We start from the raw sequence: 26,883 nt of genomic DNA, 5'->3' as shown, positions 1-26,883 counted from the left end.
ATAATTTATTCGTATTGTGCTGATAGATTTTAAAAAATAAATTAAAATAAATGTTTAAAAATGTTTTCACGAAGAGATAGTAAATTGCAGTGAAGGCGACACTGTGAATATAGTACATACATATATGTATTTCAAACCCAAGAATCAAAACTTTCAGAAATAATATTTTTTCACACCCCCAAAATGGATAAAATGAAATATTCCGTTAATTAATAATTAAAGATTATTATTAATTAAAGTTTTAAACATTTTTAAATTAAAATCATTTCAGTAGATTTTTAGTAATAATAGAAAAAGTAAGAATTGCAAAATTTTGGAAATTGATGTCGTTTTTAACCCTTGGAGGATTTTGCTGGCCAAAGTGACAAAATCGACATTTTTTAAATCATCACAGAATAAAATCTCTTAAACATAACGTGATAATTTCTACATTTGTATTTAGGGAAGTTCAAGATAGTCGAAAGAAAACTTGGAAAAACATTTTCTTTTAGGAGAAAATGAAGGTCAAACTCTTCAGGTTAGAAACCTCGATCCTCCAAGTGTTAAGTTATAAATACAGTCTCATGACAAGAATAATACAAATGCCTTTATTTTGTCTAGAAAAATTGGAAAATATTTTTTATGTAGAATTTGTTCTCCTTGAAAGCTACATTCATCCACTTTCAAAATCTACTAGGATGACCAAAATCGGATGAGGGGTTAATTTTTAAAAGTCGATTGATGAGAAAATGGAATTTTCTACCAGATTCTAATAAATTGCCTACAAAAAGTCAGCGCCTTGACCGATTTTGTTCACCTTGGATGTTCTGTAACGAGTAAGAGAGTAGCTTTTAGAGTTTTTTTTTTGTCAAAATCGGTTTGCGAGAAAAAGTTAGAAGTGATTTTGTGAGGTAAACTAATTTTTTCTTGCAAAACCTTTAAAAATCAACCCTCAATCCGATTTTGGTCATCCTGGAAGATTTGTAAAGGGGATGAATGTAGCTTTCGAGGAAAAAAAACAATAAGAAAAATTTCCTAGAGAAAACAAATATTTCATGCTTTCCAGACAAGATATTTTCCAAGAAGACTGCAATTTTTTTTGCCTAGGGACTGTAATTTTGTTTTTTTCTCATGAAAATTCCAATAGGGAAGAAAAACATTGATTAAATTTTTCCTAAAGGAATTGCTATTCCTGCTTCTGATCTACCAAAGATCCAATAGTCGTGAAAGGGTTAAATAAAATTTAAAAGATTCAATTAACTGGCTTTTTAACAATTTTTCACATTTAATTTAAATTCGAGAAACTTTTCATCCCTCTGTGTATTAACCCTTTTCCGCGTTCTATATATCATTTCTCCTCTTTCATCCCTTTTACTTCTCCTAATTTATTGTTGTAAAAACATATTTTAAGGACAATAAATCTGAAAATCCAATCAGTGCGGTTAAATCCATTTCCTGCCACAAGGGTAACGGGTGGCGGGTGCGGGTGATATTTTACGAGGCTATGCCTCCAAAATGTTGCCCTGGTGCTGCTGAACTTAATCAAGTGAATAACTGCGAAAGACTTCCGCGAGAAAGCACAACTTTTCCCAAACCGAAAATTGCCATCGCAAAGTGGCTTTTGCGGGAAAACTTTTCCATGTTGTACAAACTTTTCAAGTGATCCTCGAATGGTGGAATTTTCCTCCCACACCCCACCCATCATTCTACTGCAATGTTCTACATGGTTTTTGGCAATAATGAAGTAATTAGCAAAATGATTTATTCAGTGGGGTACATCCTTGTGGAAAGTTTTTGCGTAAGGATGTTTGCCATGGGCGTGAGTGATGCAAAATGAGCAAAGGAGCGCTACTTTGGAAGTTAAATGACGGTGGTAGTGAAATATTGTTGAGCAAACAACACACTGTGTGTAAGTACTTCCAACAGGATGTGCCTCTTTTTCTTCACTGCCAACTCGCAAGACGTCCTTATTAGAGAGAAAGACAAAAAAAGAGTGAAAATTTGCATAAGAACAACGTAATTATCTTCACATTTTTTCTCCTCTCCTTCCGTCTCAATTGAAATGCAGAAAATTGCAAGAATCTTGCTGCAAGACGCAAGAAAAATTTCACCCTCCAGCTAATGAAGCATGCCTGTGGGGGTGAATGAAAAATGTTCCCGTAAAGTGAGACAGAAGACCCCTAAATAGTGAGCAAAGTTGTATGGTGTTTATTTGCAAATATAATCAGTACATTCATTGTAACGTTCTTATGTACGATTTTTCCATTAAACTTCTTTTCATTTTGTGAAAAGGTATTCTATGTAACAAAGAATTTTCCAACAAAACTTCCCTCTCTCTCTTTCTCTGTTACTTCGTGTGGATTTTGGGCAGAGAAAAAGGTAGGTAAGGTGGAAAAATGAAGCGGAAAATTTCGTAATTAGTTTAAAAGAGTGACAAATGTCTGCAAATGAAGCAACAGCAATTTATTTCCTTTTTCATTATACAATTTCTTGATGAAAAAAAAGAAACTTTTTACCACTTCACGTTGAAAATTTCTGCTATATAACATCCATGTTTTGAGATTCTCGAACTGTGGCAAAAATTATTTTGAAAACATTTTTCTTGTGCAAACAAAAAAAAATAGATGGAGCAAAATGAAGGATAATCGTTTCTTATGTTAAGCCTTTAGATAGTTTTCATATGACAGAAAGGAATTTTCTAGAATAACTAGAAATTAAGAAGAAGAAGTTGGTTACCTTTTTGGGGACTAACTTCTCAGAGTGTGAATAGCTCTCCTTCAATACGTTTATTTAATAAATCCTAACAAATAAATAAATTTAGGATTTAACCTATCAAGGTTAGGATTCTAAAACATTTTAATTGGTAAAAATAAATGTAGAAAATAACAGCAAGTAGGTATAAAAAAATATTTCTCGGCATTTTAGGAATAAATAAATGCAAAATTCAAAATATCTTCTTATTTTTGTTCTAGGATTCATGTTAAATGATTAAAAATAATATGTAATTAAGATTTTTGTCACGTTATATACTTTTTACAGGTTCTGTTTTAAAATTGAATTATAGTATTCTAATTAGGAAAACTCATATCCTTAGAGAAAAGAAGGAAAATGGGTTTCTTAATATTGGCTTTTGTTCTGCGATCAAGAAATCTATGAAATTTCAAGAATTTGTTCTGAAATTTCAATGATTTCAAGGATATCTTGGTCTCCAAAATACTATAGGGGAGACCGGGGTTAAAAAAGTCACTTAAGGGTTTAGAAAAAGCTCAAAATATCATATTTCCCAAACAGATAAAGCGAAATGTATTGCTAATTTCTTTAGGAAATTTACTGCCCTACAACTCTTTCTCAGATCATTTTGTTCTATCTAGCTAGGAAATATGATATTTTAAGCTTTTTCCAAACCCTTAAGTGACTTTATTAGCCCCGGTCTCCCCTACCCATTAAATAAGGAATAATTTAAATAGTATTCCGAACAAATTCAAAAATACTTCAATATTTTTAATTTAAATAATCGTCCTGATAAACCCAATTGAACAAATCGTTTGAGAACCACAGCTCGAATTCTTTTTTCCTCCATCTCATCGGTGCCAATTATGTGCCTTTGTGGCTAATGAGAAGGAATTCCATGGGAGTCGCAATGAAGAAAAAAAAATCACTGCGCCAATTTTGCAGAGAAAAGAAAGCCCTGCTGGGGGGTGGAGGGAGGTTTTTGTCATGATAATTTTCCACCCCCTGTCATAAGCTTTTTATCGCGGCGACAGAAACAATGTGAAGCGCCTTTTCCACGGAGGGGGTTGGCTTATCGCTCAAGGAACACACGCCATATCTTGCAGATTTATACTTTGCAATGGCTTTTGTGTGTCACCCGCAATTTCAATTCTTCTGCACCATAATGTGGAATTTGTAGTGTGGCATATCTCTCTCTCTCGGTGTGCTATGTTGGGAATGTTATAGGGGGATGCTCACACCACCCCATTATTTTCACCAAGTGTGGGTTCGTTTATTCAATTTCCACTCTCGTGCCGTTTGTTAGTGCGCGCGGGAGTTGGGTGCTTCACAGAGATGGTACCACGATGAGTACTTTTATTTCCATTTGGGGTTGCCCACCCACCCACATTGTGCACAGGGTATACCCTGTGTGGATTTTTTTATCATTCACCGGAAAGTGTGATTCTCCTCTACGGACAATGAAGTGGTAGCTGTGATGCTACATGGAGGAGAGAAAATGAGGTGGGTGGGCCATTGGTAGGGGGTGCATGGGTGTGAGGAGGTTATCAGCAACCATGATCATATTATGGCATTATGAGGGCAAGAAAAGCGAGAAGAAAGCACCACGGAAGTGCCTCAAAATGTTGGTTATTGTCGGTGGTGGTGTGACGCTAAAAACGGGCGGGACGATGGAAATTTTCATTCTATGGGGTTTTTCCAACAACATTTTCTTCACCCGGGGGCGGGTGGGACAACACTAGAAACCCTCATGCAGGAAAGACAGAGAGAAAACAACGGTACGAGGGGGGTGTTTGGAGAAACGACAATGGCTTTTCCTTCTCCTTTTTTCCGCTTTCTCTTCATGCAAGGGGGGGTTGATAAAGAAAAATGGCGTCTTTTAATGGCTATATGGACGCCGAAGAAAAGAACTTCCTTTCCTCCTTCTCACACATAAAAAGCCATTCGATCGAAATTTCTTTTTTTTTTTTCATTTTCCTATTTTTCTTGAAATTTTCGATGGAGTTGAATAAAAATTTTAATGACATTGTGGAAAATCAAATTTTTCTTGTATTTATATTTAATTCTAGAGGACAGATTTGAGAGATTTTCCTCTTCATTTCGTGATTTCTTATCAGAAAGTAGTGTTAAGTTACAAGAAAAACGAGAATGAATAAATGCAAAGCCAAGATACATTTGCTATATGCTCGATTTTAGGGAAAAATTAATATCTAATTAATTTTCAATACTTTCAATTAAGCATTAACTTTTTATATGATTTACTGTTTTTTTTTGGATAGAATTTACCAGAAATGACCCTTAACTAAAAAAAAACAGATATTATTATTGTTGCACATGATGTATTTTTTATCGGAAAAGTTATAAGGGGCTATTGGGATTCAACATGGTGAGGGCATTTTTCGGATGAGAGTATCTTAAAAACTTTATGAGAAATAAATATTGCTGCCTACTCGATTTTCATCAGAGAGTAAAATTCTTATTAATTTTATAATTAAAAAGAGAAAACTCATTTATTCTTTTAAAATTTTCGGTTATACCTTCGACTTTTCCCCAGTAGCATAGGAAGAGGTAAAAACAATCTCAAAAATTAAAGGTTTAAAAATAATTTAGTGACAGCATTAACACATTGAAAGACCCATGAATGGTTATTGCAATCTTTAAGTAATTTTATTTTTAGACATTTTTCTTGTCTCAAAAACAACCCTTCTCATCAGTATTCAGAGAGCGAGAGATTGAGCTCGTGCAGAAAAGGCCACGGAAGGAAGAGCACCCCGAATCAGAGATGGAATCAACCCCTTTCACCGCTTCTTTCTCACACACCACCCCCGTCATAGCTTCCGCTCTTTCGCATTCTTATCATTTTCATGTATTTTCTTCCAAGCGTTTAGAAAAATTTCACGCCTTGTTTTCCACAGCAGTACAAAACACATCAGTCATGTATATAATTCGCCTGGGAAAACCCCATGAAAGGTATCATCATAAATTTTATCTCCATTTGCTGTGTGTTTTTCTCCTTTTGTGCTATCAGCAGCAACAAATCACCCTCTTCAGGGTTCACCACCCCCCAAGAGAAAATGTTTTTTTTCCTCTATGAGGCGTGAATGGGGAAAAACAACCACTAATAAGTGAGATGTTCAAGAAGGGGGTGACAATTGAGAGGGATGAAAATTATTTTGTGATTCTCAATGGTAAAATACCTTCATGGTAGGAGAGAGAGATATGAAGCATGTGTTTGATTTCAGGGGTTAAATCTGTGGGGTGGGAAATTATCTCTCTTTGGCTCTGTAAATTGAAATGTCGTTTTAAATATTTTGAATTATATTTTATTGTTTCAAAAAAAAATTAAAAAGGATATTTTTAAAAGAAATTAAATTCAATAATAAAAGAATTAGAAAAGAAAGAGATAGATAAAAAATGTCAGATCCTTATGTCAAAATGTACGATATGTCAAACACTTCTGTCAAAATGAAGAACTGTCAAATTTTCATTCCTAATTCAAAGAAATATTTAAGGAAAAAGGAAGAAAACAGCCTATTCTTACCAAAAAACATTTCAATTTGGATAATAATGAATAAATTAGGCAAATCAATAAGTATTTGACACTGATGATATGACAAATTTGTCTTCCGTCACCGCACGCAGATTCACATTCAGCCACCCTTAAAATATTATATAGATAGATATACATATTGTAACGTGCACAAATTTTGAAAATTTGCCATTATGGGAGAAATAACGATCAATTTAAATAAGTCTCCAAAACCCAACTTACGCCGATGATCTTTTATATGTGTATGTGTTGTGTGGGTTTTGGGGTGGGGCAAGTTAATATGCCTTCTTCTTCTTGACAGAGAAAAGTTTAGTACACCGTGGAAGACCGGCAGGAAAAGACCTATTTTTCCGTGCGAGTCGGACGTACCAGTTGGGGCGAAATCCCCCTGGGGCCCAGTGGCCATCTTGTGAAGTGTGCCACCCGTGCAGTGGAAGAGATACGCCGCCTGCCGCGGTGAGAAATTAGAAGGACGGAAGGATTTGCTGCAATTGGCGTCCAGTGGCAGCTACCGTGCCACTGCACACTCCCCGTCAAATTTGGGAGTTCCGCCGAGGCGAGGGATTTCATCCGGAGCCTCTCGTAATCCACCACTTGTGACACGACTCACTCCCTGACAATTCGGGAGTTCTGCGGAGTTAGAAGCGCAGCAGAAGCAGCAGTGACTCACCATCGGTGACGACATCCTCCCCGTCAATTTAGGGAGTTCCGCCAAGGCGAGGGATTTTATCCGGAGCCTTCCGTGACCCACAACTTGTGGCACGACTCACTCTCAGGCAATTCAGAGAGTGCGGCGGAGTTGAAGAGCATCAGAGGCAGTGGTGATTCACCAACCATCAAGGCACCCTCCCAGTCACTATAGGGAGCGCTGCCAAGGCGAGGGATTTCATCCGGAGCCTTTCGTGACCTGCAATTCGTGTCACGACATTCTCCCTGAGAATTCGGGAGTTCAGCAGAGGTGGAAGAGCGTCTGGGACGACAGTGATTCATCACCCAGAGGGCTCACTCCCCGTGGAATTGGAGAGTCTCACCGAGCCGAAGAAGTTCTACTCGGGCATCTCATGGTACAGCAGAGCATCTTGACTACAAGAGACGTCGCCCAGATGATGTGAAGAAGGACCCGATTTTGTAGTGAGTGGCTGAATAAATCGTCCCCGTTTGAGGACTAAGAGGAAAAAGGATTTCTATAAATGGCGCCCAACCATCGGTGGAACCAGGTAAGTACCCAATTTGAGTCTCATGCCCCTGGTAGCTACCGAAAAATTAGAATTTTAGAGAAAAACTTTTGTGTTTCGATGCAATTTTGCATTCTGTTTAATTTAATGACAAAGTTCCCCTTTAAATGAGATGAAATTTCCAGCAATTTTGGGCTCTTCTAGCCGCCTTGTTGGAAAGAAAACTCGCGTTAAAGAATTTTTTTTTTTTTCCGTTTTTTCTTTTCTCTTGAGAAGAAATGGTTTTGGATTTTAAATCCAAAATTTTTGCTTAAAGTAAATTGGCCATGCGAGTTGGCATTTAAAATTAATTTAAAAATTTATACAGAGCCCTTCTGGGGACGAAAGAGGGATATTCTGTGGCAAATATTCCTCCCCCAGAATCTCTGATTGATTTGCACGAACAGGACGAATGAAGAGATTGAATCATTATCCTTTTGAAAGGTCTCTTCCCTGTAACGGCAACAAATTGAATAATATTTTTTGAAGTTTCTTAAGTTTTAAAATTTTTGCTTTCTATAAATTTTGTCAACTTTTAGTTGATTTTCGTCGCAAAGTAGGGACTTATTTGTTCTGTGTGTTTGTGAATCTTGACACTTTATGAATTGATAAGATCATCAGCGTTTTCCTTCAGACAATATTTACAAGGAAAACGGCGGGAAATTTAAGTTCTCGCAATTATGGGTAAAATTCTGAAATGGAGAAATCTTTGACTTTCTTTTAACCTTGTGGTGGAGCCATGACATTGCTTCACGGTCAAAGTGCGTTCGCTTATCACATAGCGGTGATCTCTCTTGCGATAATAGTTGAGAGATAAAGTAAAGCTTTATCCCCCTAAAAATTTGGGGATTCTTTTGTAGCAATTCTCTTTAGAAAATTTTTTTTTGCTACAAACTTTTAAAAATTTTACCGGTGCTTAAATTTAAATCTTTTTTTTTCCAATTGTGCACCGTTGGGGACAATTTTAAATCTCTTTATTTTCTATTGATCCCCTGAACTTTGATTTATTAAATTTTATTTCCAATTAATTTGGTTGAGCGATTTCTCATCTCGCCATTGAACGTGGGGCATGCGCTGTGGGCTTATCGGACGCAGGTGCCCTTTGATTTTCTGATCCTCGTATCTTGCTTAGGCAATCGATTAAGCGGGTTGAGCAGAATTTGCTGGAACATGGGTGTCCGCTTTTCTCGCGTGCTGCGTCCTGCGGGCAATGATGAGATGAGGAAAATTATTTTGCTCTTTTTGGATTTAATTATTTCCGTGTTCAGTTTTGCATTGCTGACACGTTCATTGTGTTAAATATTTGCTGATAATGATATAAAGCTTTTTGAATTTTGAAATATTTACAGTCATTTATTACAATAGTTTTGCTCTTTTGCGGATTTTATTGAACCTTATAATTCGCACTTGAAAAGTTTGCACTTTGGATGCAATCAAATTATTAATTCTTTTGCTAAATGATTCACCCTTTTCTTTAAAACTATATGGCATGGCAGATGGTACACGGTTCGGTGTATGGCGCCCAAATTTGATTCTTTTTATTGAGATTTTCCTGATGGAGTTCTCTGTTGAAGTTTGTGATTGAAGTTTTCCCGATCACAACTTCCTGATTTAAAATTTTCTTTATTAAATTTTCAATTAAAATTTTATTGATTCTTGCGTTTTCCTGATCCCTGCATCGGGCGTTGAGCATGCGATGTGAGCTGACTCAGGATGGGCGCCCGTTTATTTTCCGATCCTCGTATCTTGCCTAGCAATTGATTAAGCGGGTTGAGCGGAATTTAGCGGGTCGCTTATCGTAAACTCTGTCCTTGCGTTAGCGTTTGACGAACGGTGATGGGTTTATGGAAAATTAGCGCTTTCCACTTGATAAGGATGTTTTTGGAACAGCTTGCATTGCTGTTTGAATTTAAGGGAGAGAATTGCTTTAATTTAATTTAAACCTACTGAATAGGTAGTACAAACATCCTTGGAAAGCTTTCTTGTTAAAGCGTTAGATTTTCTATCCGGGGATGGAGGTCTCCTCAGTGGTTTTTCGGCATATGTTTTTCACGAGACCTCCTGTTTTAATTTCCCCGTTGTGAAGTGGCGCCCTCCTTCCACGGGATTCCCAGCTTTAGTCTGGTTTATCCAGTTCGGATGTGAGTCCTTCCCTTTTGAAGAACTCGCCGGAAAAATTTTGGGATTCGTCCCGAAGTTTCGCCGTGGATTCTGGTTTGAGGAGATGTGTACCTTCTCCCAGATCCATCCGACTCCATTGAGATGTGAGACCGTTGGTGGTTTCTTTCCTCGCACCTTCTGTGTGAGGATCTCAATGAATCTTGATTAGCTTTGCCTCGATGCCTCTTATGAGAACAATTAATACTCTAGATGGGTGATTCTCTTTTGATAATTCGTTGGGAACGTCTGGTCGGTTCGAGATCCTCCACTTTCTTTTCTTTTTATTTATCTCGTTTGAAATTCATCGCCAACCTTAGGGTTTAACTTTGTTGACCCTTGCATTCTCTTTCCTTTCCTTAATATTTCCAATCATCCAATATCACCATAAAACAGGATCTGAATTTATTCAGAGATTGGTTAATGCCCATTGGTACAGATTTTGCATGGAGAGAAGTAAATTAAAGCATGTTCCGCTGGAAGTAGGTTTTAACTGTCTTTTCTTACTCTCTCCGTATTTATTCAATTTGTTTAAACCGGAAGGAAGGTATTATATTGCTAATTCAAAATTTATTATTGTTGAATCCTCAATAGTTGCAGTATGAGGAGAGATTTTGCATGAGTATCAGCATCCATGATGAGAGTCACGTTTTAAAATTTGTCAGAGTCGTATCATGCCTTATTTGGCAAGAGCTCTTTCGGATGGCATTCGGTTGATTCGTAATCGGAGATGTTTGTTCCTCGAATTCTTTCCCCTGCACTTGGCAGAATCCAATTAATTCCATCCTTCCCAATCCTATGAAAGTACATGCACAAGATGCATAGGACCCATCCCACCTAACTATTGGAGTCAATACTCCTTTCGCATTCTCGTCTAGTCCGCGAAAAAAAATATCACATGAAATAATAGAAAGATTCCTTCCTCTTGTTGCCATGCGACCACCTCCAATGGTAGGGCAGAAAAGTGCCATCTGGACCCATACTTATTCTTGTGGGCTCGTGGATGAATCACAGGAAAGCGAGGACGGCGTACCTCCAAGGTTGTCTCCTTCTTTTCATAGGTGCTCTCTGACGGTGACCTCGAGGCAAGGAATCGTCGAAAATTGAAGAGTGGTGGAGGAGTTGAGCGGCGAAAGAGAAGAGAGAAAGGCAAAACAGGAGTCAGATTGACAAAGAGCCCAATGAAAGGGGTGGTCCTTTACACCAACCTGGGATAACTCTGCTTATGAGCCTTTTGCTCAAATGGTGGCGGCGACTGAGTTCACATCCACCCAGTACGCAATCTCACGGATGGAGCCGAGGCCCTGAAAAGCCAAATCTTCATCGAAGGTTCACCCCGTTCGTGCCCATGTCTAAATTCCACCCCATCTACGTTTTTTGAAAGAGAATGAGGAGAAAGAAAGTTACTTCGGGGCCTCCGGGTGAGCTGGAGATTGGTGGAATAAAAAAAAGGGTAGGGGGGCCGGTGAAATGCCGAGGGGAGGTGAACTCAGTAAAAGAAGAGAAGGAGGAGAGAAAAAAAAAAAAAAAAAAAAAAAAAAAAAAAGAGAAGGAAAAAAGAGAGAGAGAGAGAGAGAAAAGAGAGAGAGAAGGAGGAGGAGAGAGAGAAGGAGAAGCGGCGTCGAGGATTCTTTGCCTAGAGACCATCTGATGAGATGCTCCTGTGGGGAGTTGGTGTCGGCTAAGAAGGGACAATGGACGAGTGGACTTGTGTGAAGTCTTAAGGTTCTCGGGAGACTTATGGAGCGAGGAGCCAACGAGAGATGCCAGCAGTGGTTAACGCAGTTAGGATCTTTCGCCCCCAAATCCGTTGTCCAAGGCCCACGTTATGCAAAGCGCGTGAGTCACTGTCTTACGAGTTTGCGGAAGGATCAGAGAGAGAAGTGGAGATAAATTTAAAGTCCATCTCACCTTTCCCCACACAAACACTTCCGCGTTGCTAATAGCAAATGCTGGTAAGGAGAGAGAGACAATCAGTTTGAAGAAAGCTCAAGAAGCTTTATTAAGAATCACACCGCCTTCCTTCCAATCTTATTTTTCTTAAGTAAAACCATTTTTCCCTCCTTCACTTTCGTGACTCTCGAAATAAATTGGGATCTTTGAGTAGATTTAGATCCACAAGTTGAAGGAGATGTTAATCAGTAATTTTTATTTTCATTTCATGGTAAATTTTGAGTCTGATAAACCTGAAGAAACTCAATCTACATGATTGAGGAGAAGAAGACTGTGGGTTTTGAAGAAGAAGGGCAATTAGAACAAAGATATCCTTTGTCATTCCTTTAGTTTCCCTTCCAATTCCTTTCCTTGCCTTTTTCCACCTCGAAACCTTTTCTAAAGGGCGTGAAGTTCACTCGAGGGTTTGGAGGAGCGGGATACATAATCCCCATAGTTTTCGCCTCTTCTAGGTGCGATCAGCTCGAATTCCCTTTATTTTATTATGTTAAATGCCGAGGTATTCTAATGGATAATTAATTATTAAAGTTCTGTTCTTCTTATAAATTTATGCCGAACGTGGAAGGTACCCAAAACCAACCATTCTGTCCATCGCCAATGTTTTCTTTTCTTAAGTAGTTGCATCACTTCCTTTCATAGAGTAACTTAAAACTCTTTTCTTTTTTTTTTCTCCTTTTTGTTTTCTTTTGCAACAAAGGGGTGATGTAACGTGCACAAATTTTGAAAATTTGCCATTATGGGAGAAATAACGATCAATTTAAATAAGTCTCCAAAACCCAACTTACGCCGATGATCTTTTATATGTGTATGTGTTGTGTGGGTTTTGGGGTGGGGCAAGTTAATATGCCTTCTTCTTCTTGACAGAGAAAAGTTTAGTACACCGTGGAAGACCGGCAGGAAAAGACCTATTTTTCCGTGCGAGTCGGACGTACCAGTTGGGGCGAAATCCCCCTGGGGCCCAGTGGCCATCTTGTGAAGTGTGCCACCCGTGCAGTGGAAGAGATACGCCGCCTGCCGCGGTGAGAAATTAGAAGGACGGAAGGATTTGCTGCAATTGGCGTCCAGTGGCAGCTACCGTGCCACTGCACACTCCCCGTCAAATTTGGGAGTTCCGCCGAGGCGAGGGATTTCATCCGGAGCCTCTCGTAATCCACCACTTGTGACACGACTCACTCCCTGACAATTCGGGAGTTCTGCGGAGTTAGAAGCGCAGCAGAAGCAGCAGTGACTCACCATCGGTGACGACATCCTCCCCGTCAATTTAGGGAGTTCCGCCAAGGCGAGGGATTTTATCCGGAGCCTTCCGTGACCCACAACTTGTGGCACGACTCACTCTCAGGCAATTCAGAGAGTGCGGCGGAGTTGAAGAGCATCAGAGGCAGTGGTGATTCACCAACCATCAAGGCACCCTCCCAGTCACTATAGGGAGCGCTGCCAAGGCGAGGGATTTCATCCGGAGCCTTTCGTGACCTGCAATTCGTGTCACGACATTCTCCCTGAGAATTCGGGAGTTCAGCAGAGGTGGAAGAGCGTCTGGGACGACAGTGATTCATCACCCAGAGGGCTCACTCCCCGTGGAATTGGAGAGTCTCACCGAGCCGAAGAAGTTCTACTCGGGCATCTCATGGTACAGCAGAGCATCTTGACTACAAGAGACGTCGCCCAGATGATGTGAAGAAGGACCCGATTTTGTAGTGAGTGGCTGAATAAATCGTCCCCGTTTGAGGACTAAGAGGAAAAAGGATTTCTATAATATTTTGAAGAGGGCGATGTGTGAGCGACTCCAGCTTTTGGCGCGAGAATAATGGAGACCGAGAGAAAGGAATCCTGCAATCCTGTCACGTAGGTCTCGTAACAATGGCAATACAAAGGGTAGAATTTGCACATAGCGTCAATTGATAAAACATTCCCGCGCGCCACATTCAATCCGCCATAATACACAATCCTTTGTGTAGGGGTATATCAGAAATTTGAATCAAACTGTTCCTTCTCTCTGACTAGAGGGTGGATCTCATTAGAACACTGAAAGGATGAATTATGTCACAATAATATGTCAGGAGTGGCCGGACTTGTTACAGATCTATTAAGATTTTTCGTTTCTTTCAGTTCTTTCGTTATGAGTTTTCAGTACTACCACTCTTGAAGTTACCTACTAGTAGCCAATCTGTAGTAAAAAAAAATTAACCAGCTCATTTGTCATTCATCTGAAGTATATATGGTAAAATCAGCGTATAAAGCCACTCCCTCGATCCTGACGAGCGAGAAAAAAAGCGTCCGGTACACGATTCTGTGCATGAAGGGGGTATTAAGGGCTATTCAGAAACATTTTAGCAAACAATTGCAAGATAATTCGTTTAGATCGGCACGCGTCATGCAACAATGCCGACGATGAATAGGAGCTTTATTTGGCCATCAAAATGAAAACTATTTCAACTCAGCCGCCCCCAAAATTCCACCCACTCGCATTCTGTGTGTGCAACAAAAAATGTTCATCAAGTCAAATTGCATCGATTGAAATTTACACAATTTGTACAACAGAAAGATAATACTTTTTAGCTGTGATTCTTTCGAAGAAAAGAATAGCACAGCTTCTGTGTCCACTCTAAAACTCAAGGTCGTCGGATCGGGCTCAAACTTGGTATGAGCACGAATTAGGGTCCCCACATTCCAAAAAACGTATGCGCCGAAAAACTTTTCCGGCCGTCCGGCCGTCCGTCCGTCCGGCCGTCCGTCCGTCCGGCCGTAGTTTGGAGCTCAATTACAAGAGAACGGTAATAGATAGAGGCTTGCGGTCACCGGCAAAGTACAATTATCGACTGGAAGTCGTCCAACTATGATATCAAATTCGACCCCCCACCCCTGCATCCGCCATTTTGAATTTTTTTCAATTTTGTTTTCGCTATATCTCAGCCTCTATTATAGCTAGAGATCTGAAATTTTAATATGTTATAAGGGCCCTTAAGACCTTTTCAACGATACCCCATTTTTAAAAATCGGACAAGCGGTTTAGCAAATATAGACTTTTATCGAAAGTCGGCCATAACTCCTAAACCGGTTGACCGATTTTAACCAAACCGGTTTTGAATGAAAGATCTCAAAAAGGTCTACAATTATCTATACATAGGAAGTTTCGAAAGTTACCGCTAGAGGGCCTACAATCAAAAACCAAAGTTTCGATGAGTTTTCGACCAGTTTTCGATTAATATCTCAAAAACTGGACGATAGATTTCGATTAAATTTTAGTATATTATAGGTGATAGGTACACCTTTTAATAAAAAAAAAATAAAAAAAATTTATGTCGCGGTTTCAGAGATATAGACCAAAACAGGTTTCCATATGTACCGATTGTTGCAATATTGCCTTATATCGGCTTAACGGTACTTGATAGAGGCTTTTCGATTGAAGTTTCATCAGGTATAGTGGGTATGACCTATCAGATTTTACTAATTTCAAAATTCAAAATGGCCGCCTTCTGCCTTTTTGCTACATCAACAATTACTTTCATCTATTCACATATATTTTAAACAAACTAATTTGCGCCCCGCGAAGCGGGGCGCCTTTTTTATACATAAAAAATATAAAAATATATAAACCTATAAATATACATATATAAGTACAATGATGGTCCAGCAGAGTAAAGGGAATGTACTGGTAAGTTTCACTTACGGGCTGTGATTCTTTCTTCAGATGACAGTCAAAGTGTGGTGAAAATTGAGGTGGATAAATTTTTAGGAATGGCTTTCTCACGCATCGAATCACAGCCAACGCGTGTAAATTCTGGGGAAAGGCTTACTCATGCGCGTTGGCTGTGATTCGTTGCGTGAGAAAGCCATTCCTAAAAATTTATCCACCTCAATTTTCACCACACTTTGACTGTCATCTGAAGAAAGAATCACAGCCCGTAAGTGAAACTTACCAGTACATTCCCTTTACTCTGCTGGACCTTTTTATTGTTATGTTTTTTTTAAGCGTAGATTTTGAATAAATAAAATGTTATTTGATTGCATTGTTGCACAACATTTTCTATATCTTAAACCTCTGTCGAAATGTGTAAAACTTTCCTGAATTTTAACCCTTTCGCGTCCAACGTGAAATATAAAAACATTGAAACATGCGCTCTTTAATCACGATATTTATTAAAGGACATTTTTTAGGCAAAATGTCTTCGACTTCTTCTGCGTGAGTTTTGTGTATTTCTAACTAGGAAAAATAATTGACTTCATATAAAATGAGAAAATAAAATGTTTCATGTTTGGACGAAAAAAACGTAAAAGGGTTAATGAGTTTTTTCCTTTACCGATTTAGAAATGCATTGAATATTACGTAAATGTAGCCAAAGAAAATTTTCTCACAGATAAATATCATGTGATAGCAACCAGAGAAAAATTGAAAAATTATCGTTATAAAAAAGGCATTTCAATGTTCTACGGGAACATGACAGGGTTATAAAAGTTGTAAAAATATTCAAAGTATCCGTAAAGCAGATCTAGGGCATTTACTTGAATGGTTATTATGTGCAAATTTACTTCAAAACCTTTATTTATTTTATTTAAAAGCCCTAAATAAAATAAATCTTTATTTAGGAAAGATTTTTCTTAATTTTCTCCATTTTCAATTAAAGAATCTTTCTTTGCGTTGAAAAGAATGAAAACTACACAATATTTTAATAAAATCACTTGCTAATCAATTTGACCTAATTTTGTCTATTTTTTGTGGAGACAATATAATTAAAAAGCACTGAAAGATACTGAAAAAAATGCAATAGTGACGTCATTTTTTGTATTTTGTGGCAAATCGTATGTAAAAGCGGGAAAACTCCCTTTTCTCAATTTTTTTTTCAGAAAGAAAGTTAAAGACGTTTGAGATTTCAATTAATTTAGATTTTAGAGGTTTTTTCTTCTGCTAAAAGTGTTTTCAAAATTAAATTCTTTTGAGACGTTTTCATTCCCATTTTCTTGCACCCTTGTGCAAAATGTAGATGTTATTAAATCCCGCTTGTAATGTATTTTCCTTTTTTGTTATTCGCTCTCAAATGCACTTTCCAGTGTTTTGCACATTCAAGTGTAAATTGTATATTTAACACGATGATCTTCATTTCCTCCTCTCACACTTCCTGCATCACAGTTCGGAGATTCACTACCTCGGTGGAAAAAAAAATTCTTACCTTCACTGAGAGTCCACGCATAGAATCACAGCCAGGAAGTTGGGTTTCCCTTCGTCATTTTCAGAGGGGTTGCTGAATAAATTGATGGTGACAAAAGGGATGAATTTATTGACAAGAATACATAATATCGTTTTATACTGTGCCGTATTATTGGCTGTGAATACACCAAATGCCAATTTCAATGAAATACTCCGTAGGGATTTGAGAGAAAAAAAAATAGGCGAAAATTTCTTTGATTTATATTCTCTTGTCCTTTTTCTTTTGGCATTTTTTTTACACCAACTTGACCGGATATCGAAAGATTCTATCGTTTTCTTTTTGCCCATAGGAGGAGTTTTCTTTGAATTTTATGGATAGGAAAAAACATCAAATGAAGACAGACTTGAGTAAGTTGTAGATGAGAATAAAATTTAATTTTTCCTTTAATTTAATTTTACGATATGAGTTGATAGTTAGAAAAAAATTAACTCACCGGAAAAGCCTCCAACCTGTTTCAATCTTTATGAAAAATTTACCCTCTCGTGATACTTAAAACTTTTCGATTGATTTCGAAGGAAGACAAAGATTTTTTTTTTAATTTCAATTTATTACATTTCAAGATTTACTTACATTTTCAACATGATTTTTCTTTCATTTTTGCTCTTTTGAATGATATGAAAACTATCACATTTTTAAAGAACTATATTCCCCATTTTTTAACATTACGGATTTCTTATCAACTTTATCTCCAGTTTGGATGTGAATTTATCTCAAATTAATTTTAAATTGAAAAATATGTTTTGTGCTTTTTATTCTTGTTTTTTTTTATTTCTGGAATTTTACTTTTTTATCATTAATTTTTATTTTCTTTAATGAAAAATTAAAAGGAGACTATTCATTTTTGATCATCATATGAATTTCTTGAAAGATACACCGGCAAGATTAAATCTTGTAGAGAGACGAAAAGTTATTCAAGAATAATTTTTTTTTAAAATTTTTACATGAATCAGTTTGGGAAAATTTGCAAATATTTATTACAAGAATAAAGCCCTTCGCGAAAAGCATATGCTTCTATATTTCATTTCATGATGTTCAATTTATTTTATTAGCTGTGTTTCTTTCAGACACAGCTTTTGTGTACCGAGCAAAATCGAAAGTCGTCAGATCGGACTCAAACTTGGGATGAGCACGAATTAGGGTCCCCACATTCCAAAAAACGTATGCGCCAAAAATAAGATTTTTTCCGGCCGTCCGTCCGTCCGTCCGTCCGTCCGTCCGTCCGTCCGGCCGTAGTACAACGCTAAATTGCAAGAGAACGGTAATAGATAGAGACTTGCGGTAAACGACAAAGTTTAAATATCGACCGGAAGACATCCGATTATGAGGTCAAATCCACCCCCCCACCCCTCCGTCCGCCATTTTGAATAACCTCAAAATTTTGTTTTCGCTATATCTCAGCCCCTGTAATAGCTAAAAATCTGAAATTTTTATATGTTGTAGGGGACATCAAGAGCTTTCCAACGATACCTCATTTTCGAAAATCGGTCAAGCCGTTTAGTCAATATGGCCGTCACAATTTTTTATCGAAAATCGATCATAACTCGAAAACGGCTTGACCGATTTCGATCAACCCAGGCTCATATGAAAGCTCTCAACAAGCCCTACAACTCTCTAGAACATCCGAAGTTTCAAAAGTGACCGCTAGAGGGCCAAAAATCAAAAACAAAATTTTCGATTAGTTTTCGATGAATATCTCGAAAACGCCATTATCGATTTACTTCATTTTTTGATATGTTATAGCTGACCATATTATCTAGCTCCATGCCAAAAATGAAGAAAATCTATGTCGCCGTTCTCGAGATATAGCCTTCCAAAGTTGGCATGTCATATCTCGGGTCCTACAAGTCCGATTTTGATCAAGTCAAGCGCAAATGAAAGGTTTCGTGAAACCCTACAAATGTCTAGAACATTGCAAGTTCGAGAAATGACCGCGAGAGGCGCTAAAGTCAAAATCAAAATTTTCGAAAATTTCGAACTCGAATATTTCGAAAATGCCATTATCGATTTACTTCATATTTTAATATATTATAGTTGAGGTTAAGACCTTTCCAACGATAGCTCAAACTCGAAAATCTATGGAGCCTTTCCCGAGATATGGCGTTTTAAAGATTTCTTGGGGGATGACTTTTCAACTTTTCCCGACTTTGCGCGTATTTAAATTAATTCGCGTTCTAGTTTACTCTCACAAAATTGGTACACTGAAAGAAACACAGCTCTCGTAAGCTTGGTCAGCTTACCCGTACATTTTTTCTATGAACGGACATTTTTTTTTCAATAAACACTAAACAGTGATTCAACAGTGATTGATCAATAAACAGTGATTGAAGTATACTACATATAGTGCGACTAGTGATAATGCGTGAGGCATATGCTTTACGCGAAAATATAGAGTACAAAGGAAGGTGTGTCCTTTTCGGTTCCTTTATTTTGCAATTTTATCTATGTTTTTTCAGAGCTGAAAAAAAATTCTTTGGTTTTTCTTGAATGTCTTTTGACGTTCTACAAAATTTGCCTTTAATTGGTTTTCATCTTTCAATGATGTCATAAGCAAAATTGAATGTACTCCTTTCATTTATCCTTTCGTTATGAACTGATTTTTTTAATCTGTGAGTGTTTTTTGAGTACTTTCCTGTGCAAAATAAATTGTTGTTTGGTTTTATTTGAATTTAATAACGTTAAAAAATGCTTTGGGAAAATATTTTAACCGAAAAACAAAAAAAAAAATAATAATAAAATCTATTTAAAATAATAAAATTCCAGTAAGTAATTTCCTCGTGATTTTTCTACACAATAAATTTTTCATTTGGGGTGAGATAGGGTTAAAAATGCGAGGGGTGAATGCGATAGAAATGCCAAAACGAAAAGGATTAATTTTGCTGTGTAATTGAAACATCTCGATTGCAACATCCTCTCGACCATTTAACCCCGTATCCACCCTCACCCTCCCAATGGGTTTGGACAAAGTGTGAGTCTCTGTGATATGCAATTATGAGACCATTAACCTGTCTACATCCGCAATGTCCCGTTTGCTGGGAGAAATTGTGTTAATTGAGATGACCATTTTGGGGGTTTATCCTGTTCCGCCCTTGCCATGTTATATGTAGTCAGATTGGGATGGGGTGGTTTGTGTTTTCGTGTCATATTTTCATTCGTCAAAAATTAACAATTTGTAAGGGAAATATTCTCAGAAGTGATTTGGGCTGGAGTCAGTTCCCGCTTTCCGGTCATCTAGTGGTGGAAACGTCCCTGAGTCGACGAGCATTTCACAAACGCGTGTTCACCCTTCCACGTCCCACAAAGAACTGACTCTAATCACTTAGCGACCCGCTATGTATTCCACCACTAGAGGGCCCGGCCCTAGAGAGGAGACCCACATAGAGTGTATTCTGTCTCGGAAATAGGGGAATGCCGGCAATATGGGGTTATGCCATTGGCGGGTACAAACTTTAATCCTACAAATTTTAAATGTTTTTTTAAATATAATTTTATTATCAACGGAAGTCAAAAAATTTAGGAAAATTTCTTCTAATTTTCCTTCAATATTGGGCCATATTCTGCCACAAAGAAATCATTAAAATTATTGAAATTTCGAAGCAAATTTCAAAGATTTCAAGGATTTCTTGGTCGTTGAATAGGACTGACTGTGCCTTTTTTTTACTGTTTGGTTATAATCACGAAACCATTAATTTCTGACTAATTCTTCATGGCTTTAGAGGGCAAAACAGGGGGGATTAGAACAGCTCAAGAACTCATTGGGGTGCTTTTTGTTACACAATATTGAATAAATTACCCAAAAGTGTCGATCCTGCATGTGAATATATCCTAGACAGCCGTATGCTCCACTTTAAATCTCAACGGTGTGGGTCAAATGACTGTCGATGGTGGCACCCCCGTGCTGGGCGTCGCAGTGGGTGGTGGTGACGCTTTGGGTGATTTAACGCACACATAGGAGACTGGTGTGGGTGGTGAGGGTGGAGAATCGGCGGCAGGTATTACGGTGGGGCATCCAAAGTAGCGCCATGGATGGTAGAGCCCCCCATTGGCGCACATTGCCTGCAATCGCGCCTGCAGGTCCAACGCAAAGGCCGGATCGAGGGTGGAATAGTGTGGCAGCGGGAATCCCGGCGGTCGTGGCGGGAGGCTGAGACTGAGATCCAGGCTGGGCACAAAGGGATACTTTGCGGGGATTTGGGATTCCTTTCCCGGGTGCTGGTGATTATTTGACACAGGTGAGTGATGATTTGACGGTGGCACAGGGGATTTTACAAGAGTTTTTGGTTTTCGTCGTGGCCGATATTTGTAGTCTGGATGTTCCTTCATGTGAAGCGCCCTATTGAAGGAGGTTACAAGAAAGGAATAATTAAATGAAAATAAAATGGGCTTTCAAGAAACTCTTGAAATCTTTGGATTTTGTACTGAAAGTTTAAGAATTCAAGCGAATTTCAAAGGTTTCTTGGTCGCTGAATAAGGCCCAAATTCTTTATAATATAAAATTTATTTCATACAAATTGATACAGAAAAGCTCTTAAAATTCTATGAAGGGAAAAGATATAAAGGATTATCAGCTTTGAATTTACATTTCCAAAATTGCCCAAAAATGGCATATCTTCCAAAAATTTTCAGACAATTTTCAATATGTACATACATACATAAGTATATTATACCTTTTCTCAGATAAAAAGGTGCTCAAGTGATAAGGGGGGCACCCTGGAGATTATTTACACTCGATAGCAACAATCCTTAGCATAAAGAATAAATATAGAGAACGCTTCACGTCCACTTCTTGTGGTGAATAAACATTCGATTCGATTGAACAAATACAACAATTCCGTTCAATAAAAGTGTCGTGAAGACGAAAAAATAGCACGATTGTGGATATTTAGATTACAAACTCCTCATTCTCCATTCACCCCATGTCACAAATTCTCTCTAAGACAATTTTATCAAACCAACATATAAGAGAAACTTTTCTCCTCGCTTTGAGCCAATAAAATGTGTTTGTGTGTTTTTATTTCCTCACGGAGATATTATCAAAAATCAAATATCGATTAGAAAAAAAAGACTTTTTTATGGGGATTTGGTGACCAATTCTTGCGATGAAACTGTGTGAAGAGAGCATAAGAAACTCTACAAACATTGCCTTTACATGCTCATCACACAATAAATTTAATGTACATTCAGAAAATCAACATTATTCGTGCTTTATCACCCCTACCATTTTATTTGGATAGATTTGTAGTAATTTACAATAAAGAATTGTGAAGAAATTGCAGATTTCTGGGAATTTTTCTACACTTTTGCTATTAGAGGGTTTAAGGAGTTTATTTATTTTTGCACAAAAAAAATTATTATTCAACAAAATAACCGATATTCGCGTGATTTTGTAGAGAATAAAAAAAAAAGAATGATAAATCGCCAAAGAGACTTCCTAATTAGTTGGTATACCACAATCGTGGCATACCAAGTATTGTAATCGTCGGAAAAACCGACCCCCTCAGATCGGGCTCAAACTTGGTATGAGCACGTTTTAGACTTCCCACATTACGAAAATGGTGGTGGAAAATTTTTGATCCGGCCGGCCTGCCGGTTATCCTGCCGGTTATCCTGCCGGTGGTCGTCATTTTGCCTTATATCTCGAGAACGGTAACAGATAGAGACTTCGGGTTTGAAGTTTTCTATAGAAATGTGGGTGTAAAATTTCATTTTTTCGCATTTTCAAAATCCAAGATGGCCGCCGTCCGCCATTTTGAAATACCGTCGACCAGTTCCCTTAAAGCTAGAGGTCTGAAATTTTAGTATGTTGTAGAGCTCAGTGAGATGTTTTCATCAACAAATCATACTTGAAAATCGGTCAAGCGGTTTAGCAAATATGGCGGCCTAAAGCAAAAAGTGTTTTTTCGATATAACTCGAGAACGGCTTGACCGATTTTGATCATCTTAGTATCAAATGAAAGGTATTGAGAAGCCCTACAACTGTCTAGAACATTTCAAGTTTCAAAAACATCCGCAAAAGGCGCTAAAAACAAAAACAAAAATTGCCTAAATTTAAGGGGCTATATCTCCCAACATCTGTTATCGTTTTTCTTTAAATTTTGATATGTTGTAGCCTGACTCAATATCTTTCATTATTCCAAAAATGAAGAAATTCTATGTCACCGTTTAGAAGATATAGCCATTTGAAAAATTCTTGAATTTGAAAAGTTCTAAGAGTCATATCTCTTGAACGGATTGCCCGATTTTGCTCAATTTGGTATCAAATTAAAGGTTTTGCAATTCTCAACAACTTTCTGGAACATCAGAAACCTCTAAAACCATTCCTTGAGGACAAAAAGTCCAAAAAACTGTTTTGGTAGAACAAAAATCCGCAATTTTGTGTTCTGGAGGTGACCTTGAAATGTATCGAAATATATGTCAGATTATAGCTTATTTCAATACCTTTCCAAAACTAGTCAAGAAATTTCTGTATGTGCAATAGAACTTGAGATATAACCATTTTTGTCTTTCGAATTGATGAATTTCATAAAAAAAATCAACTTTGCCTACTAATACTACTTAAAAATTAAATTACAACGCATAGACTGACCCATCCGCGTTGTGGTATACCAACTCTAATAACTGGACGCGTTATGATTGACTTTTCTTTCAATCAATTAGAATAATCTTGAATACGTTGACAAAAATTTGTGGAAAATTTCAAATTAGTAATTACGTCATTATTGTGATTTTTTCCTATGTTGCAGGCAATTAATAATTAAAAAAAAAACCGAACGAAACATTGCAGCATTATGTATGTATGTTATGTAAGCTTTTAAAGGGAAATTTATGTCTTTTATGTGATTTTTAGAGTAAATTTTTCATGATATTTCCAACCTAATGGGAAACAGTAGAGTATTTTTTACAATTGACCTAAAAGATAGATGATTTCCCCTAAATTTTTTAATTTTTCTAAAAGATCATTTAAAGTCAAAATAAAAGTCTATTCTTTGAATAAAAAGTCCATTCTACAAATCGAATAAAAAAATGAATAGACTCCTTTTACATTAAAAATTTAGTAATTTATAATTATTTTTCTCAAATTCTTGACTTTTAATATGAAAATCAAAAGAATTAAGAGTTTTTTTTAGCTCTAGTTAGGACAAAAACTACTATTTATACTAAAAAAAGTTTTTTTTCTTCATTCCGTACAATTACATTTTGTTTTAAATAGAATATAAAATTCGAATGATTAAAAAATATTTAATTGAAATGTACCTCAGTCTCTTGGCCTCATCAATGAAGGGGCGCTTTTGGGATTCCGATAGGAGCTTCCATTCAGCTCCTAATCTCTTGGAGATTTCTGAATTGTGCATTTTGGGATTATCCTGAGCCATCTTCCTTCTCTGTCCCCTTGACCACACCATGAAGGCATTCATGGGGCGTTTTATGTGCTCTGATTGACTTTTAGACATTTCTGTTTCTTCCCTGGCTTTCACTTCCAAAAATCCTTCACAAGATTGTCTCAACAATTGCACTTTTCACCACAAAAAGTCCTCACAGAGATTTTCAAAACATTTTCTCAATCCTTGAATTTTTTCCTTTATAATCACTTAAGATTTAAAATCTTAAAAATGTTTTCATTTTTAAATTAATCACTACAACAGTCCTTTTGTGGTTAATTGAAATCTCACAAAACCGTTTGTTTTTAGACACAATTTGAACTTTTGCAGAAAATGGGTTTTATGCGAAAGATTGTGATAATTCTTTTGGAAAAACTTTCCATCAATGTCCTGGACGTCCGTCCTAGTCTATGGTTCTCCGATGTCTGAATATTCTCTCAACGGCGTGTGTTTGAGAATTTGGCGCGATATGAATTTGGAGGGGAAATTTTGTTTGCTCTGTATGATAAAAGAAATCACGGGGTTTTTATTTTTCCACCAAGTCCTCCAGGAGGATACGGAGGGGGGTTATTCTGCGGAGCCACCGCCTCAGTTTAGCTAGGGGTCTCCCCAAAGTTTGTGTCTTACACGGGAGGGAGGGGGGTCGAAGGATCCACACACAAAAGCTTTCTTCAGCCGAGGCCTTCAATGGCGCTCATCACACGCGCTAGACAATTGTGCGCATATTTTGAGGCAAATGCCATGCGGGGAATCTCACACAGCTCACGAAAGAAGTCGCAGGAGATGGGGATCCCGTTGACAAGGAGCACCCTGGCCATGCGCAACATTCGCGCCAATCCTGTGGCAGCAGGTGTGGCTTTTTACGCTTCATGGCAACAGGTTGTTGTTTCGCGGGGGGTGATTTTTTTTCTTCTTCCTTTCCCTTGTCTTTTCCCTCCTGCGAAAATCAACATTCATCACGGTCAGCGAAAAAAAAACTCTTCGTCATTGCTCTTGGCTATTTTTCCCGCCATGCAATTTCCCACCAAAAAAGAGTGGGGAAAGTCACACTGTCTGGCTTTACTAATTGGAATTGAATTGCATCGAGTGAAAGTGATTTGATTAGTCGCGGGGGAATGGATGGCTTGATATGAGAGGGACTCCCATTGCTCTCTTAGGCTTCTGGGAAATTCTATTTAGCTCCTGTGCGCATAATTTACCACTGATATTTAACCAAAAATATGTGAAAGCGGCTGGAAGTTATCACAAATTGTTGTGTATTAATGAACTGATCAAGGGAAGGACATTAGGGAAGGATGGTGTACCTAAAAATTTTTTAAAACTACCTATTTTAATTGATAACTGAATTTAAAAAAAATACCGCGAACTAGTAAATAAGAGTGTACCAAAGGTGTAAAAATGCTAAAATTTAATTAAAAAGTTTTTGAAATTTTGCTGTCATAAATATAAGAGTTTTTAAACGTTGTTACAGAGAAAACGTCAAAGTTTATAAGAAACGTCAAATGTTGGAAAAGATAACGACGTTCTTGTAAATACAAGAACGTCAAACTTTAAAATAAATGCTAATGATATTAAAGAAATTTCAAGCATTAGAATTAACGTTAAATTGAAAAAAAAAGGAAAACAGGAATCGTTAGAATCATTGCTAACTCTTAATAACTTTGAATTTATATCCACTTAACATTTTTCTACTAACGTTTGACGTTTTTATTTTGACGTCAGAGATTAATTTTCTAATGCTTGTCGTTTCATTTATTACTGTCAACGTTTCTAAAGTTGTTGTTCTATTTTAACGCTGGCATTTCTTTTCAATTCAAAAGTTTCACGTTAATTTTCAAAAGTTTGACTTGGAGGATTGAGGTTTCTAACCTCAAATGTTTGACCGTTATTTTCTCTCAAAAGAAAATATTTTTCCAAGTTTTCTTTTGACGATATTGAACTAATGAAACTCCCCTATACACAGATGTAGAGTTTATCACGAAATGTTAAATAAATTCTGTATAGCGATTGAAAAAATAGTCGAATTGGTCACTTTGGCCAGATAAATCCTCCAAGGGTTAATTGTTCTATACAAACATTTAATCTTTTTTTTTATTAATTCAAAACAGGAGTGGTGTACATCCTACTCACATGCTTATCCCTCCCTTGGTTACATTAAATCGCACTAGGAGGATTCTTATTTAAATTTAAAATTTATTATTAATTTCCAAGCAGTAATTAAATGATTTTATGGGTTCAGTGAGTCAAAAAACCCACTCAACATTACCACCCAAAATGAAAAGCAATTGTTTCAGAAGATCAACACAACAATTGAGCTATTTGAGTGCGACGAAGGGTTTTATTTATTATGGGGTTTATCAATCGACAACACACCCCTTCTTTTGCCACTCAATTACCTCCCCCAGGGGGCTGTGTGAAGTTGTGCAAATACGGGGTATTCATTGATATTTCTCTTGTGTCAATACTCCAATGAATTGTCATGGTGAATCCCACAACGGGGGTTGCGTACACGGAGGGTGTGATGAATTACAGAAATAACAGCCGGACCATCAACCCTCGAGGGTCTGTCTTTATTGCATTTCTGCGGTTTGCTCCAGCGCCAAGGCCAGTAAACAGAATTTTCTTTCTTTTTTTTTCTTTCTCAAACTATTTGTCTTGAGGGGTTGTTTTTTCTTTTTCTATTCTCCTTTTGATATATATGAAGAGCTTCTATTTCCAAT

General features: G+C 37.4%; 2 protein-coding genes and 1 long non-coding RNA gene across 4 annotated transcripts in view; 1 reads left to right on the top strand and 2 right to left on the bottom strand.

The window, feature by feature from the left end:
* Nucleotides 1-26,883, bottom strand: part of LOC129795542 (histidine-rich glycoprotein-like) — a 446,033-nt gene that overhangs the window by 219,093 nt on the left and 200,057 nt on the right. The window lies entirely within an intron of this gene.
* Nucleotides 6,408-13,324, top strand: LOC129795770 (uncharacterized). The gene is made up of 2 exons (XR_008751145.1): nt 6,408-7,476; nt 12,448-13,324. It is a non-coding gene; the product is annotated as an uncharacterized LOC129795770 (long non-coding RNA).
* On the bottom strand, nt 17,332-24,561 carry LOC129795699 (transcription factor SOX-14). Its single transcript, XM_055837169.1, has 2 exons — nt 24,039-24,561; nt 17,332-21,117 (listed from the first exon to the last, which is right to left on the bottom strand). The coding sequence occupies exons 1-2, from the start codon at nt 24,233-24,235 to the stop codon at nt 20,652-20,654; spliced, it is 663 nt and encodes a 220-aa protein (XP_055693144.1). The 5' UTR covers nt 24,236-24,561; the 3' UTR covers nt 17,332-20,651.

This window comes from Lutzomyia longipalpis, chromosome 4, assembly GCF_024334085.1.
Source record: "Lutzomyia longipalpis isolate SR_M1_2022 chromosome 4, ASM2433408v1".
NCBI classification, from domain to species: Eukaryota; Metazoa; Arthropoda; class Insecta; order Diptera; family Psychodidae; genus Lutzomyia; species Lutzomyia longipalpis.
Note: the sequence above shows the minus strand (reverse complement) of the source record. Positions and strands in the feature narration are given on the sequence as shown.

Bases quoted from the DNA above. Each gene is read 5' to 3' on its own strand.
- LOC129795699 (XM_055837169.1), bottom strand. From the start codon at position 24,235: ATGTCTAAAAGTCAATCAGAGCACATAAAACGCCCCATGAATGCCTTC. The intron at 21,118-24,038 runs GTACATTTCAAT...CTCCTTCAATAG, and splicing joins GATGAGGCCAAGAGACTGAG to GGCGCTTCACATGAAGGAAC.